Here is a 17,993-nt window from a genome sequence, read left to right as displayed (position 1 = left end):
TGGCATGGCTGCTGAATTACTGAACTCACATCGTCTATAATTGCTTGCACATGAATAAGCCAGTCAAACAGAAAGCATACTTGGAACATATGTAGGCCCTCTGCATTCATGTAACAGTAGTGCATCTTGGTCCTCACAACAGCAGGAGCAGGAGCTGTATATGATTCTGTTGTTTGCCTTGTGATATCTGTCTCCTAACTTGCCTGCCTTGCCTAGCAACAATAGGAAAAAATACACCTAGTCCTACTACAACTTGATATGTCAAGGCATATTGATGTCCATGAGAGGCCTCCCTTTTTTGAGGAGGTATTAGATGAGAGGATGACAGGAGGTGGGGTGAGCAGGAGGGACTGGGGGGAGAGAAGGGAGGGGAAGCTGTGATCAGGAAATAAAATAATAAAATTAATTATTAAGAAAGAAAAGGTTCTGTGAAATGATTCCTAATGATATTCTCCTGCTATACTCATAGATAAGTGACTAGCCCAATTGTCATCAGAAAAGTGTCATCCAGAAACTGATGTGAGCAAATGAGACCCACAGCTGAACCCTAGGCAGAGCCATAGGAACTCTGCAGAAGATGGGGAAGAAGAATTGTGTGAGCCACAGGAGTCAGGGACACTACAAACACACAGCCCAAATTATAAACTAAGCACAACTCATAGAGGTTCATAGAAAGTGAAGAGACAAATATGGACCCTATAGGGCTTGATCTAGGTCCTCTACAAAGACATTATGGCTAGTGTTCTTGTGGGATTTCAAAGTGTGGGAGAGATGAATATCTATTACACTTTTTTTTTTGAGATAGGGTCTCTCTGTGTTAGCCTTGGCTGTCCTAGACTCGCTTTGTAGACCAGGCTGGCCTCAAACTCACAGCGATCCATTTGCCTCTGCCTCCCGAGTGCTGGGATTAAAGGCGTGTGCCACCACGCCCGGCCTCTATTACTCTTTTGCCTTGGAATTTTAAGTTTGTCCTCCTAAAACCACAAAATATGAGCATTTATAGACAGTCTTATTGTAACATCCATATTTTGTGGATGTCCCTGGGAAACCTGCCCTCCCTTTTCAAGCAAACAGAGGAAGAGCTGATTTAGGAGAGAGAGGCAGTGGTGGGAGGGACTGGGAGGAGTGAAGGAAGGGGAAATTGCAGTCAGAATGTAATGTATGGGAAAAGAATAAGAGTAAAAATAAATAAATAAATAAATAAATAAATAAATAAATAAACAAACAAATAAACAAACTACTGGTTTTAGGAGGACAAACTTAAAATTCCAAATGTGGGGAGATATAAACAGAATGATCACTAGGACTTGAATGCCTGTCAGTTAAGCACTACTAGTGAACTCCATAACACTAAAAGACCTTGACTCATAGGAGGTAGATAACATTCCTTAGATTGACATGCATATCTTCTGTCTAGATTCTACATATATATGTACACATATACATTTCCTCTTCTATAAACATGAAACTGTAATATACAGATATCTGTACACATATTCACACACATAAACACACACAGACAAGAGAACAACACAGTGAAAACAGAACTATTTCATGACATAGCTATATACCCAAAGAACTCTCAGTCAACATACACCGAGACATTGTACACATATATTTGTTGTAGCCCTCTTCATAATAGCCAACTTGTGAAATAAGCATGGTGTTCATAAATTCATAAATGAATAAAACAATGAGCTATATGCCCAGTGAGATGAACCAGCAGATAGGGGTGCTTGCTATTACTCTCATGACCAGATTTTAATCCCCCAGACCTGCATGATAGATGGAGATACAAGTTCCACAAAATGTCATCTGATCTCCACAGGTGCACAGTGAATTGTGTTACCTGAAAACACTAAAATATAATACCAATTAGAAAGATAAATCAATTTATAATCATTTGTAAATATTGGATTCTTTTAAAATATATTTTATTGATTTATTCATATTACATCTCAATGGTTATCCCATCCCTTGTATCCTTCCATTCCTCCCTCCCTCCCATTTTCCCTTTATTCGCCTCCTCTATGACTGTGACTGAGGGGTCCTCCTCCCCCTATATATGATCATAGGGTATCAAGTCTCTTCTTGGTAGTCTACTATCCTTCCTTTGAGTGCCACCAGGCTTGCCCATCAAGGGAATAGGGTCATATATGGGGCACTGGAGTTCATGTGAAAGTCATACCCTACTCTACACTCAACTGTGGAAAATGTCCTGTCCATTGGCTAGATCTGGGTAGAGGTTCGAAGTTTACTGCATGTATTATCCTTGGCTAGTGCCATAGTTTGATCAAGACCCCTGGGCCCAGATCTGCCCATCATAATGTTCTTCTTCTAAAGTTTCTAGGACCCTCTGGATCCTTCTATTTCTCCATTCTCCCATGCTTCTCTCATCTAGAGCCCCAATAGGATGTCCTCCCCTAAATAATGGATTCTTATTCAGTCTCAAAAAGAATAAAACTTTGTTACTTGCAGGGAAACAAATTTGACTTGATATAATCATATTATAAGAAATAAGATAGACTCAGAGGGGCAAGTGTTGAAAGATTTTTATTTGCATATCTTAAACTATGTATGAGAAACAAAGGAGATTTGAGGGAGGCAGAAGTGCTGAGAAAGAACATAATATGCGAAGTAAATATAGTCAAAGTACATGGTATACTTTCATGATAAAGTCTTTAGGAAATACACCACTATGTGCAATGAATACATGCCAATAAAATTAAGCAAATGAGATATTTATAGAAAGTAATAAAATGTGTTTGTGGCTCTTATAGTTTCTAGAAGGATTTTCTAAATGGCTAGAGGATATGTATGCAGTTTTTAAAAAACAATAATTTTGGGAAGGATGATAATGATTTTACTGTGTGTGTATATGTGTGTTCTTTTGTGTGCTTGTGTTGATATACTACAGATATACACTTTTCTTGTATTGTATATGCTTCTAGATTTCAACAAAGCATTGTACACATTCACACAAGAAATGTGATTGCTTGTTGAAAGAATGAAAACTGTTATGAGAAAACTATTTTTAACCAGATTTCCACATTTTAATTTATCCATATTCAGGAACTATTTCCCCATAGGCACAAGAGTTTATATGAAAACTTTTGTGTACACATCATTTTACTATATCTTATTCTTGGACAGCTTTGCCATACTGGAATTTACTTATGAAATAATAGAAAAACTATTGCATTTAGACACTGAAATATCGTTACTTGCGTAGAATCAGTAGAAATCATGAAGTCTTTTCTATTTTTCTTAACATTGTTTCTGAGGATGCTACTTTTTAGGAGATGTTCTAAACTGTTTGACATTATCTCATTTGAGTGGTCCCCTGTAGCTGGATAGCATAAAGTTTGTCTCTCTTTTGGCCAGGAGAGGGCACTAGTGGTTCTTGAGATGGAAGCCCAATACTGGAGTTCTCAGAGAATGTAGAAGCTTTTAAAAAACTTTTTAAAAAATCTAGCACTTATCTACTTTTTATCCTCTCAGAATTTACATTTGTTATACACATGAATAGCTTAACAGGAGAACTTGGCAGGAGTTAGGCTCCATTAACAAATTGTCCTGGGTGTCAATTCTAAGGAAGACCTTTGTCTTGACTCATTAAGAGCTCAGCAATATACACATTTCCTAGGGTGGAAATCACATTAGATTTCAAAGTTATTTTGATGTGGTGACTTGTTTTGGAAGGATTGAGAAAGCTGTCTGAGAAACCTGTCTCAGCTGCAGTAAATGGCAAGATATATCAGAGCACTTTAGACAAGCAAGTAAATTATAAACGGCTTAAATGTTGTTATACTGGGTGTGAGTATTTGATTTGTTTAAAGAAAAAAGTGTGATCATTTGGAGTAACTGGTCTGAGTTCAGATAATCACTTTTCAGACTTAGCAAGACATTTACTGGTGAAGTAAGAGCTAAGCTTTTGTTTTAAAAAGCAACCTTTGTTTGCTTGTTTGTTTCCAGCGGATGATCTGTTTATTTTTAACATCATGTTTCTAAATAGGTGCCAAAATCAAATTGTGCTTTATTTGACTTCTGTTATTAACCCAGTAGGAAGACACTTCAATCTCAGTCAGTGAAGACTTATGAGGGTCAACAACAGCTTAGATAAAGTAGGCAAATAGACAGATGGTAGGATTCATGGGGTAGACAAGCTCTCAAATGTAAATTTCTTATTATTAGAATAATCTCTTTAGGGAATTCTCTTCAAAATTATTTCATGAAAATGTAAATATTTGATCCAGAGAAACACATAAGCACTCTATTAAAGCATATGATCTGGCAAGACCCAAAACACATTGCCAATGATACATGTAATTTTCATGGTAGGAGTAGAATGTGATGAGTTGGGACCACAAAATACTGCATATAAGTTGCAAGGTCATGGTTTAGTCCACATATAGAGCAGGAACATATTTGATGTTTAATAATAGATCTGATACAATGTTTAAAATGAAGTTAAAGATGTCCTTTGTTGATAGTTGTCTCTTCTTCACCCAAATACAATATTAGCATTTATGTAATGCCATTTTCCAAAGCAATATTTACTGTATTTTCATGGTGCTATTTTTTTCAGTTGGGGTTAGAAATGTTCTTCAGTGTTTCATTGTTTGGCAGTTTCATACCTTAATACATAACATTTTTATTATTATTTTAACTACCATTCCCTTTTCTCATCTACCACTCAATTCTTTTGAAACTTTTCTTCTCAACAGATCCCACTCTTACTTTCATTTATTTTTGTGCTGTCCATTGATTATTTTTTGCTGTTGTTCAGGTAAACCATTTTTTACATTTGTTTATTTACCTCTAGTTCCTGGTTGTATCCCCAGTCTTCCTCTCCCCCCAGTCCCCTGCTCCCTCTTACCCCATCTCCTGTTCCTCAGCAAAGGGGAGCTCCCAATCCCTTCCACCCCAACTCATCAAGATATATCAGGACTAAGAACATCCTCTTCTCTCCCCTGTGGCTTAGCACAGCAGTACTGCCAGAGAGAAGTGATCAAAAAGCTGGCAACAGAGTCCATGTCACAGATAGCCCCTGGTCCCATTATTGGAAGACACACATGAAGTCTGAGCTGCCCATCAGCTACATCTGTGTTGTGGGCCGAGGTCTAGTCCAGGCATGGATCTTTATTGGTGCTTCAGGCTCAGCAATCTCCTGAAACCTCTAGGTCCTTTTGTCCTTCCCCCAGCTTTTCCACTGGACTCCTTCTGTATTGTCCAATTTTTAGCTATGAGTCTCAGCATCTGTTTTGAAGCACTGCTGGGTGGAGCCTCTCAGAGAACAACTCTGCTAGGCCCCTATCTGCAAGCATGGCAGAGTATCTTTAATAGTATCAGGGAGTAGGTAGGCTCCCTCCCATGTGGTGGGTCTTAGGTTGGACATCCCCTCAGTTTTTTCTTTATCTACTGTCTTTATCCCTGCACATCTTGTAAGCAGGGTGAATTTTGTGGTGGGCTAGTATTCTCCCTCTACTAGGAGTCTTATCTAGTTGGGGCAAGTCCTCTTCAGTGTCTATGACCCCTGCTTATAGGAGTCTTGGCTAGAGTTCCCCTCAGTGTTCCCTTCATATCCTCCTCCCATGAACCTATGCTGACTTAGGTCTCCAGGTTGTTACAGAGAAGGCCCTGCCCACAGTTAATCTTTTCCATATAGGCCTTCTGTCTTCCCACCCCTGTTCTACCAAGGACTAATCTCCACCTTCATATCTCCTATCTTGTTCCCTCTCTTCAACCATTTCTGCTTACTTCATTTCCCTTTCTGAGTGAGAATTAAGCATCCTCCCTCGGATCCTCCTCATTACTTACCTTGTTTTGGCCTGTGCATTGTAGTATGTTAATCCTTTACTATATACGTAAAATACACTTATAAGTGAGCAAATATGATGTCCTTCTATTTGGAACTGGGTTACCTCACTCAAAATCATCTTTTCAAGTTCAATTTGCCTTCAAATATCATGATTTCTTTGTTTTTAATAGCCAAGTAGTATTACATTGTGTAAATGTACCACAGTTTCTTTATCCATTCATCAGTTGAAGGACATCTAGATTGTTTTCAGATTCTGGCAATTATGAATAAAGCTGCTATGAACATAGTTGAGCAACTTGTTGTGTGGTGGAGCATATTTCAGGTATATGCCCAGGAGTGGTATAGCTCTGTTCAGGATTTTCTGTTTAGTTTTATGCTCCATGTTTCAGTTGGGTTATTTTGTTTGTTCACGTTAATTTTTGACAACTTTATACATATTAGATATAAAGCTTTTGCCAGATGTAGGATTGCTGAAGATCTTTCCCAAATCTGTAGATTGCTGTTTCATTCTATTGACAGTGTCCTTTGTCTTACAGCAGATTTTCAGTTTCAAGTGGTCCCAATTATTAATTATTGATATTAGGGCCTGAACTGTTGGTGTTCTGTTCAGGAAGTTGTCTCTGCACCAATGAGTTCAAAGGTCTTCACCATTTACTTGTCTGATTTATTTAGTGTATCTGGTGCTATGTTGAGATCTTTGATCTTGGACTTGAGTTTTCTATATATAGACATCAGTTACACCAAGACCATTTGTTAAAGCTACTGTCTTTTTTTCATTGTATGGTTTGGTGCCTTTGTCAATAATCAAGTTTCCATAGATGTGGGGGTTTATTTCTGGGTCTTTGATTTGATTCCATTCATCCATCAGTCTATTTCTATACCAGTGCTATGCAGTTTTTATTACAAATGCTTTGTAGTAGAGCTTGAAGTCAGGGATGGGGATACCTCCAAAGGTTCTTTTTTTGTGTGTATGTGCACAATAGTTTTAGCTAGTCCTGGTTTTTGCTTTTCGATGTGAAGATGAGAATTGTTCTTTCAAGGTTTGTAAATAATTGCATTGGTATTTTCATGGGGATAGCTTTGAGTCTGTAGCATCCTGTCTGTAGATGGCCATTTTTACTACATTAATACTATGAATCTGTGAGCATAGGCTATATTTCCATCTTTTGATATATCTTTCAATTTCTTCAGAGACTTGAAGTTCTTCTTATACATGACTTTGACTCACTTGGTTAGAGTTACACCAAGATAATTTATATTATTTGTGATTATTGTGAAGGGTGCGATTTCCTTAATTTCTTTCTAAGCCAGTTTATCATTTGTGTATGGGAAGGATACTGATTTTTTAAGAAAATTAATCTCGTATCCATCCACTTTGCTGAAGGTGTTTTCCAGCTGTAGGAGTTCCCTGGTGCAATTTTCAGGCTCACTTCTTTTATGCTGTCATATCATCTGCGAATAGCAATACTTTGACTTCTTCCTTTCCAATTTGTATCCCATCAATCTCCTTTAATTGTCTTATTGTGCTAGCTAGAACTTTAAGTCCTATATTGAAAAGATATGGAGAGAGTGGGTAGCCTTGTCTAGTCTCTGATTTTAGTGCGATTGCTTTGAGTTTCTCTCCAATTAATTTGATGTTCACTACTGGTTTGTTGTATATAGCTTTTAATATGCTTAGGTATGGGTTTGCTATCCCTCATCTCTGCAAGACATTTTATCATGAACAAATGCTGGATTTTGTTGAAAACTTTTTCTGCATCTAATGAGATGATCATGTGATTTTTTTTTCTTTCAGTTTGTTTATATGCTGGATTACATTGATTGATTTCATATGTTGAACCATCCCTGCATCCCTGGGATGAAGCCTACATGCTCATGGTGGATGGTGAATTTGATGTGTTCTTGGATTTGGTTTTCAAGTATTTTTATTGAGGTGGTATCACTAAGGTTTATTGGGGTGTCCTAATACAGATGCATGGTGCTCTTAATGTGCAAAGCCTGGACATTTGACAGTTCTTTTTGAGCAAGGACATAAAGAAATCAGGTGGATTTTGTAGAGCAGCTCATCATCAGTCATCTTCACATGGCCAAGAGCAACATTCAGACAAAGCTCTTTCTTCATCTGGAACATGATTGTGGATTTCACCTCATCAACCTTGGCCACCATGTTTACCATGTTTTTATTATATGCCAGCAGGGAAGGAAACTTGCCAACCTTGTTTAGGCCTGGGCCCAGGATATGTGGGATCTGCTTGATCAGAGACTCTGAGGCAAAAAAAAGCATCATACCTCTTAGCTATTTTTTTAAATCAAATTCTTGTTCTTACTAAGTTTCTTCAACACCTCAATGTCCACCTGGGGGATATCCACAGCCTTGGCCTCATCACAGTGCTGCTGGTCCCCCATGATGTATACTGAGATCTTGCAGTGAAGAGTGGATTTACGCTTGACAGTGCCCAAGAAGCATTTTCCCTTTTCAGGGTCATAGCTCTTCAGGTTGATCTGCAACTTCACCATATCGAGAGACTTATGGCTCTTGTGCTGGGTCCCATGAAGGACTTCCCATACCGCCCTGCACAGGTTGTCAAGAGAGACTTTGCTGCTCATGGCTGCTCCAGCCATGAGAATCAGAAGAGTGGTTTGCAAGTATTTTATTGCATATCTTTGCATCAATGCTCATGAGTAAAATTAATCTGAAATGCTTTATTTTTTGAGTCTTTGTGTATGTTAGGTGTCAGAGTGACTGTGGCCTCATAGACTGTGTTTGGCAGTATTCTCTCTGTTTCTATTTGCTGGAATAATTTGAGGAGTATTGGGACTAGATATTCTTTGAAAGTGTGGTAGAAATTTGTGTTACAGTGATCTGGGTCTGGGCTTATTTTGGTTGGGAGAATTTTCTTAAGGGTTACAGGACTGTTTCAGTACTTTCCATGATCTTGATTTAACTTTGGTAGGCGACAGCTATCAAGAACTATATCCATTTCCTTTAGGTTTTCCAATTTTGTGGAATAAAGGCTTTGGAAATAACACCTAATGAGTCTTTATATTTCCTCAGTGTCGGTTGTTGTCCCCCTTTTCATTTCTGATTTTGTTTGGAAACTCTACCTCTGCCTTTTAGTTAGTTTGGCTAGGGGTTTGTCAATATTGTTGATTTTCTCAAAGAACCTGCTCTGGGTTTCACTGATTTCTTTGGTCTATTCTTTTTGTTTCTAGTTTATTGATCTCAGTCCTAAGTTTAATTATTTCCTGCAGTCTACTGCTTTTACATGTGTTTGCTTCATTGTTTCTTAACACTTTCAGGTGAGTTGTTAAGTTGCTAGTATGTGATCTCTCCAATTTCTTTATGAAAGCATTACTGATATGAATTTTCCTTTTAGTACTGTTTTCATTGTGATCCATTAGTTTGGATATGTTGTGCCTTCATTTTCATTGAAATTTTGGAAGTATTTAATTTTTTTTTTATTTCTTCTCTGACCCAGTGGTGACTGAGCAGGGAGTTATTCAGTTTTGCTGAGTGTGTAGGCTTTTTGTTATTTCTGTTGTTGTTGAGGTCTAGCATTAAACTATGGTGGTCTGATAAATAACAATGGGTTAATTCAATTTTCTTGTTTAAGTTGAAGCTTGCTTTGTGACTAAATATATGGTTGATTTTGGGGAAAGTTCTGTGCAGAGCTGAGAAGAAAGAATAATCTTTTATGTTTCAGTGAAAAGTTCCTTAGATATCTAGTAGGTTCATTTGATTTTTGACCTCTGTTAGTTTAATTATTTTTTAATTTAGTTTCTGTTTTGATGATCTGTTCATTGGAGAGAGTGGGGTGTTGAAGTCTTCCACTATTAATGTATGTGGATCTATGTGTGGTGTAAGTTTTAGTAGTGTTTCTTTTATAAATGTGGGTACCCTTGTATTTGAGGCATACATATTCATGACTGAGATATCTTTTTGGAGGAAATTTCCTTTGATGAGTATCTTTTCCCACCTTTTTTGTTTAATGTTGGTTGAAAGTATATATTATCAGATATTAATATGGCAACTTCAAGTTGCTTCTTTGGCCCATTTGCTTGGAGAACTTTTTTTCCAGATGCTTTTTCCCAGGTAATGTCTATCTTTGTTGTTGAGATGTGTCTATTGAATGCACCAGAATGGTGGATCTTGTTTCCACCTCTATTCTGTAAGCCTGTGTCTTTTTTTCCAATACAGGGTTTTTCTGTGTAGCCTTAGCTGTCCTGTACTCACTTTTTAGACCAGGCTGGCCTTGAACTCACAATGATCCACTTGCCTCTACCTCCCCAGTGCTGGGATTAATGGTGTGTACTACCATGCCTGGTTAGCCTGTGTCTTTTTATTGGAGAATTGTCTATTGATAGTGAAAGATATTTGTAACCAATGATTATTCTTTTTGTTGTAGTCTTGGTGGTGATAGTGTGCTTGTGTTTATTCATTTATTTATTTTATTAAACCTTTTTTATTTTTTACATATACATTTATATTATTATGCATATATACAATAGGCTACATATAGCAAAAAGAACCATGATGCAATCATGAATTATGTAAATGTTACATTCTTAGTGTTTTAGCTCTTTGTATTTAACAGCCTTGAAGAAAACATCTTTCCTATCTTGGTGCATTGAAAATTCTGATTGTAAATCAGTCTCCATCACATCTTGTCATTATCAATTTAAAATATCTATCTAGACTTAAAAACATTTTAACCCCTAAACAAGTAAGCTTCACTGTAAAACTAAGCTACCTGGTCTTCAACTCCATCAGAGACCTGAGAAGGAATAAACTTGATTACCTGAATATGCAGGGAGTGCAGGTACAGAGACAGTTTGCTGCCTGTATAGTCACCCAAACTCTCTATTATCTTGGAGCATCTTCTTCTGCCTTTTGGCTCTATATATCTGACAGACATATTTGTGAGACAGGAACTATTGAAGATTTCCTTACCCTTTCTAGGCAGAGTTTAGCCATCAACTCTGCCAGCATCTAAGCTTGCCCTTTTTTAGGAAGAATTCTGTCTATGGTCAAAATGAGGACATTTTGAGCAGTGGTTTGTCACATTTGAAGCCATCTCCATAAGGAGGTTCTTTGATGTTCATCATCCTTTTTGAGGTAGGCTGGGTGTTGCCAAGAGTTAACCTGTCACAATGTCAGTTAATCTTTAAACTAACAAAAAATTTTAAATGTCATATTCTGCATGTCTCTGAGGTTTTTGAAAACCTTATCTAACTATTCTATCTTATCTTTCTATAGAATCATGTCTATCTGCCACACATAAGATGTAAATTCTTGTGAAAACAGTAGACTAGTAATTGACATGACCATGATTTGATCAACTAACAATGAACTTGCATAAATTAGTTATCCTAAACAGCCTGCAATAGCATTTTCAAAGTATTAGAAGTAAACTTTGTATTATATTTGAGTTATATGTGTACAATATTTCACATTAGAGTATATGAAGGATCTTACATTTGAATTCTATGCCATGGTATCTAGAATTAAACTTATTTTGCATCTATATACAAAATTCTATACCAGTGAATTAAAAATAACCTGTGAGTGAGTGACAATTGAGACATTAAGTTGAGGAGTAGATTCCCTAATCTACTTTTTATTCTCTCTTCCCTATACATTTCTGTATTCCCCATTCTTCCTTTTCAACCGCTATCTCCAAACCTAAGAATGTACGATAAAGGAAAAGAGCAAGATCGCTGAGTTACCTTGTTTTCTCTCTATATTAAATGAATAATAACTTGTAATCATCTTCCATTGATAATAACTCTCTATAGCCCATGAAAGCAACCAAAAACCTACCCAATCACTCTCACAGGAAGTGGGGCATCTATCTCTTAAGGTTTCCTCTGGCTGATTTGGGACTAATAGTACTTTTATATGGGGTATTTGTGTTTTTGCCTTCCTTTCCTTCTGCTGTTATGAAATTATCTATATCCTAACCTGTGTTTTTGTGGGTGTAGTTGACCTCCTTGGGGTTGGAGTTTTGCTTCTAGTCACTTCAGAATCGCTAGGTTGGTTCACAGATATTGATTGAATTTGGGTTTTCCTCATAATATCTTTTTTTCTCCCCCTATGGTGATTAAGAGCTTTACTGGATATAGTAGTCTGGGCTGACATCTGTGGTCTCTTAGTGTCTGCATGACATCTGCCCAGGTCCTTTTGGCTTTCATAGTCTGTGCTTAGATGTCAAGCATGATTCTAATAGGTCTGCCTTGGTACGTTACTTTGACTTTTTACCTTTCAACTTTTAATGTTTTTATTTGTTCTGTAGAGTTAATGTTTTGGTTATTATGAGGAAAGAGGATTTTCTGGTCTAGTCTATTTCACATTCTGTTGTCCTCTTGTATGTTTAAATGCATCTTTTTCTTCATGTTGGGGTCATTTTCTTTTATGATATTCTTGAAAATGTTTTCTGGTCCTTGGAGCCTGGAATCTTCTTTTTCTTCCATTCTTATTCTTACTTTTCATCTTTTTATGTTGTCCTTCATTCCTGGGATATTTTGTGTCAGGAATTTTTCCATTTTAATATTTTCTTTGACCCATGTGTCAATTTCTTCTATTGTGTTTTCTGTGCCTGAGATCCTCTCCTCCATCTGTTGTGTTCTATTGTTGATGCTTACCTCTGTGTTTCTGTTTCCTGCTTTAGGTTTTCTATTCACAGGATTTTCTCAGTTTGTGTTTTCTTTATTGATTCTATTTCCATTTTCAGGTCTTGAACTGTTTTATTCATTTCCTTCATCTGTCCGATGGTATTTTGCTGTATGTCTTTGATGGCTTCTATTTGTTTGATTGTATTTTCCTGTATTACTTTGAGGGATGTATTAGTTTCCTCTTTAAATGCCTCAAACATCTTCATAACTAGTGATATACCATAGTTTTCCTGTATTTCTGTGGCATTGGAATATCCAGTGTTTGAGGTGGGTTCTGGTGAAGCCATATTGCCCTAGTTTTTGCTGATTTCGTTCTTTTGCTGGCTACTAGCCATCGAGTTGTCTATGATGTTGGCTGTTTGTTCTCAGAACCTGCTGGATTTCTAGGGCTTTTTTGATCCAGTGAGGTCCTGCTGGTCTCCTTAAGACAACTAGCAGATCTGTGTAGAAGGCTGCATCCATCCGCAAATCTCTTTAGTCTAAAGCCCTCTAGGGGGGATGTGGTTGAGTTTGGGGAGACAGATCTGAGGAACAGGGACAACAGTGTTTTAGAACAGCTTTTTTCTAGCTGAGAGGATTCTGTTCTCCCAACAGTCAGATTCCCCTAGGCTCTGCTACTTTGGACCCTTGGACCCTTTATGCTCTTGTTGTTCACTGGATCTCCCCTGGAGGACCAGTAGGACTTACAGTGTACCAGTTGGTGCACTGCCCTGGGCCAGTGGGAGGAATCTCATGTCAGATTACTGAGCAGAAGTGCCCCTGGACTGTGGACCTGCACTTGAGTGGTTTGGAAGATCTGGGCAGGAAGAAAGCAAGGGTAAGGTAGGCTTGAGGCACTGGGCAGGCACCAGCATGCAGCCCTGGGTAGGCTTCTGGTGGGCTGGAGATTCAAGCCATGGGAAGCACCAGGCAAATCCTGCCAATCATTGTATTTTTGGACCTAGGATATGGCCGAGAGAGGGCCTGGAATTGTGCTTCCCCAGCTCCCAGGACATGCCCTCCTGTCTGAGAAACACCAAAGTTGGTGTTTCGGGTTCAGCTGCCAGGTTATTCACTGGATACATAAGTGTCTGACCTTTTGTCACTCAGATATGGTGCACCCTTTCAACCCCCAACTTGAAAATCTTGTCCACTGATTTTAATTAGAGGTGTTTGGTTGGATTTTTGTTTGTTTAATTTTTTGCCTGAGTGTTAATGAAGGATTATTTATTGAAACAAGGGAATCTTATTAGTGTCTACATTACTGAAGAAAATAACACTTCACCTCACAACCATTATTAAATACTAACATCCCCTTACTTAATTTATCCCATAAATGGTCTCAGTGACAGGAATCACATGATTATCTCAATATATGCAGAAAAGGCCTTGGACAAAACTGAGAAGCTAGGAATGGAGAGACTGTATCTTAAGTCTATTAATGATATTCATTTTGACAGCACAAGCTTTATTTTAAAAGTTCTTTCACAGTATCACAAATATGTCCACTGAGGTTAATTTGATATATGAAATATAAAATATGTTTTATATTTATTCTTTTTATTCTAAAACCATTTAAAATTTTGTAGTTGTAGCATTTTAACAGTATTTATCATATAAACCCCTTATCATATGTTTATGGGGTTATAGATATTAAAATGACTGCTTAAATATTTTCAGTTTAAATTTCTGCAAATCTTTAGTAAAAATGATTTCAGTACCTCAAATTTATTAAGAAAGACTATTCATTTACTAGTCTTCAGACGCTTTTCAAGTGCCAATCTTACACATCTATAAATATAACATTTCATTGAAATAAACTAATCGATACTGATTACAACTGATTTACTTCTGAAAAAAAAGGATTCAGCTGTAACTTGTCATTCTAATTTCAAAAAGGCCTTTAAATATTACTAAAGTATAAACAAATACTATGCAGCTATATTCTATAGTGAATGGCTTTTCTAATCAGAACACCATATGCTTTGTAGTATCATCTGTTATATTGTTATCATTTTAGGGGTATTATCATTACCTATTTTACTGTGGTGTAATAAAATCATATGAAAATGCATACTAATGCGTTTGCAAGTTAGTAGGACTATGCCACATAAAAGGTCTGTTGTTTTTGTGTAGGCCACAAATGGTAATCGGAGGATTACAAAAGATAGTTTTTTCCCTAGGGAAAAAACACACACTCAAGAAAACACTTAAATGTGAATCCAAAATTACATGATATTTGTTTTAAGATGCGTTAATGAGAAAGTCAAGGTAAGTCTGAGTTCTACAACTGCTATTCATTCTTGGGAGATTTGATTTTATAACATTGAGAAGTATTGCTATAGCAACAAAATAATTTATGAGGACATGTATAACAGAAGAAAGGCCATAAGAATTGTAAATGGAGGATCTTTATATCCTTAAATTCGACCTACGTTTCTTTTCATGAGACCTAACAAACAGGTACAGGTATATTTCAATTATTAGATTTTTACTTCCAAATTTTCATTCTTTCTGGTCTTTTGCATTTCTCAGCCATTGAGAACTAGTATACATATTCTCATGCCAGAGAAGAGGGCTGTAATTAACCAACACCAGTGCATACTTTCTTGATTGATAAACTGAGGTTGCATGAGTTTGTGTTGACAATTTACAAATAGCTCTGTTAAGACCTGTGTGCAATAGTTGTAGATGCACAGCCATTAATCAGAGCCATCAACTGGCTTCCTAGAGTGGTTTACAGCAGCTTTTAATGTATGTTTTGCTAATTGGAAGTTACAGTGTTGCTGTGAATTCTCAGATGAATAACTACTTCAGAGCCTGCCTGTGGATGAAAAGCCCTCTATATCTTCCTCTGGAAGCACAGGTTAAAATTGAAAGAAATATTCTCGTACTGAATTTTAAAACCTCAGAAGTTAGAAAATTCTACTATCATAAAAACAAAGCAAGAGAGGTTTAAAAATTACTCATGCATTTCTAGACTCATATTTAAAATGGTGTCCTTTACTCTACTTAAGGGCTGTGTTTAATGCGCTTCTGTGTGTAATTCTTTGACAGAGACCATTTTTCTTGCCTCTCAGGTGGCTCATATACAGATATTTATGCCTATTATGCAAAAATTCTTTGTTGTATCACAGAGGCATAATAAGCAGATTGAATGTCCCCAAAAGCAAACACCATACGCAAGAATCAAATCTTGTATTTTGGCTATTTTCTTAGTTGTGGTTTCTATTGCTGTACTTAAACAGCTTGGCCAGAAGCAACTAGAGGAGGAAAGGATTTATTTCATCTTACAGCTGATAAGTCTATCACTGAAGGAAGCCAGGCCAGAAACTTAGAGGCAGAAACCAAAGTATAAGCTAAGGAGGAGTGATGTTTACTGGTGTGTGTTCCACTAACCTTGGTTTGCTCAGTTTGCTTTCTCATACACCCCAGGACTACTTGTCCAATGAGATGGGCCTTCCTATATGAATCATTAATCAAGAAAATGAACCATAGACTCTTAAAAACATGGTCAAGTAAATAAAGGGTTCTTATTATTTTACAAGTCACTAGAGTACTATCTAGCAAGTTGCTGTCTGTTCCATACCTTGCTTTACTTCAAAACTTTCTAAGTTTAATGTCTTACATAAAGGCGTTTGGGGCATTGGGGGTTTATTATGTGCAGGGTAATATAGTTTGTAGTTTCATGAAAAAATGTCAAGATGCTCAATCTTGTGAATATCTAGTGCAAGCAGCCATATCTACTGTGAGTTTATGACTGCAATTGCTTGGTTGGGCCTAAGAGGTATCATTTTTGCAGTTCTTTGTATCTTATTTCATAATCTTCTCTGAGCCTTGAGGAGGGGTGGAAATTTTTCCTTTTTTGGGCTAAATACTCATCTATCCCCTTTTCTGAGTTCCTTGAGTAGCCATAAGTCTTTGCATTTACCACCATTAATTGCAAAAGAAACTTCTCTGGTTAAGGCTGATTGCAGCATTTCTTGATGGATATAAGCAATTGTTTTAGGTTGACATTTCACACCATGCCAGTTTAACAAAACAATAATAATATCTCCTCTCCTTATGCTTTCCCTCCCCTATGTCTATACTTCGTTCTATTGTGGTCTTTTTACTACATTTACATTAATTAATATTAGTTGTTATGGCTTCAAGTCAAATTAGAAAGTGGTTGGTTTTACTCATGACTGTCCCTCCCCTATGTCTATACTTCGTTCCATTGTGGTCTTTTTACTACACTTACATTAATTAATATTAGTTGTTATGGCTTCAAGTCAAATTAGAAAGTGGTTAGTTTTACTCATGACTGTCCAGTCATGTCACTTTAGAAACAGTAGGCAGGTGTCACCTTGCAGGCTAATATTGTAGGTATATAGAGTTCATAGCTGGATAAGAATATGGATATCTTTCCTTCTTCATCAATCTAAAGACTATTATTTTGTATCACGAGATCTAGCCCACAGGAAGAAAGTTATCTGTTTCTTGCTACCAATGTGTGTGTATGTGTGTGTGTGTGTGTGTGTGTGTGTGTGTGTGTGTGTGTGTATGTGCGTTGTCTTCAGCAATGTCATCTTATCATCTAATTCTGATTAGCAATAAAGAAGAATAACAAGATCCTATCTATATTATTCAGATGCTGAAAGAGCTTACCTGACCAGGATCACAATGGGGGGTATCTAACACCTGGCATTGGCATTTTTAATGAATTTATTTATTTATTAAATTTACATTCCTACTGTAGGAGCCTCCCTCCTCTCCTCCTAGTCCCACCCTTCCTCCCTCTTCACCCCTGCCCCTCTCCTGTTCTTCAGAGAAAGGGAGCTGCCCCACCAATGTACCTCAGCTCATCAACTCAAGTTGCATCAGAATAATTGAGCACATCCACTTCCTCTGTGGCCTTGTAAGACAGCCCAACCAGGGAGAAGTGATCTAAGTGTAGGCAACAGAGTCCATGTCAGAGGCATCCCCCATCCCTCTTACTACGGGACACACATGAAGCCTAGCTGCCCATTAGCTACAACTCTGTAGATAGCCTAAGTCTAGTCTATGCAGGGTCCTTTGTTGGTGCTTCAGTCTACCCAAAAACCTCTGGAGCCTGGTTAGTTGCCACTGTTGGTCTTCTTGTGGTGCTCCTATCACCTCCAGGTCCTTCTATGTTTCCTTTACTTTTCCACAAGATTCCCTACTCTTCACCCATAGCTTGGCTATGAGTTTCAGCATCTGTTTTGATCCACTGCTGGGTGGACCCTTTCTGGGGACACCAATGCAAGGCTCCCATCTGCAAGCATAGCAGAGTATCATTAATAGTGTCATGGGTTGGCTCTTTACCATGGAGTGGGTCTCAGGATGGGCCAGGCAGTGTTTGGACATTCCCTCAATCTCTGCTCCATCTTTTCCCCTGCTTATCTTGTAAGCAGAGTAAATTTTGGGTCAAAGTTCTTCTGTATGGATTGGTGTTTCACTCTTTCCACTGAGCTTTGCCTTGTTAGAGGATGGTGTCTTCAGTTTCCATGACCCTGCT

At 37.5% G+C, this 17,993-nt stretch overlaps 1 protein-coding gene across 1 annotated transcript; it reads right to left on the bottom strand.

The window, feature by feature from the left end:
* Positions 1-7,805: 7,805 nt before the first annotated feature.
* On the bottom strand, positions 7,806-8,428 carry LOC311601200 (large ribosomal subunit protein uL1-like; the record flags this gene model as incomplete). Its single annotated transcript, XM_084788603.1, is given in 3 exon segments — positions 7,806-8,099; positions 8,101-8,127; positions 8,129-8,428. Coding segments are annotated over 3 exon segments (621 nt in total).
* Between the last annotated feature and the right edge of the window lie 9,565 nt (positions 8,429-17,993).

Source organism: Acomys minous (assembly GCF_964271855.1).
Source record: "Acomys minous genome assembly, chromosome: 7".
NCBI lineage: Eukaryota > Metazoa > Chordata > Mammalia > Rodentia > Muridae > Acomys > Acomys minous.
Note: the sequence above shows the minus strand (reverse complement) of the source record. Positions and strands in the feature narration are given on the sequence as shown.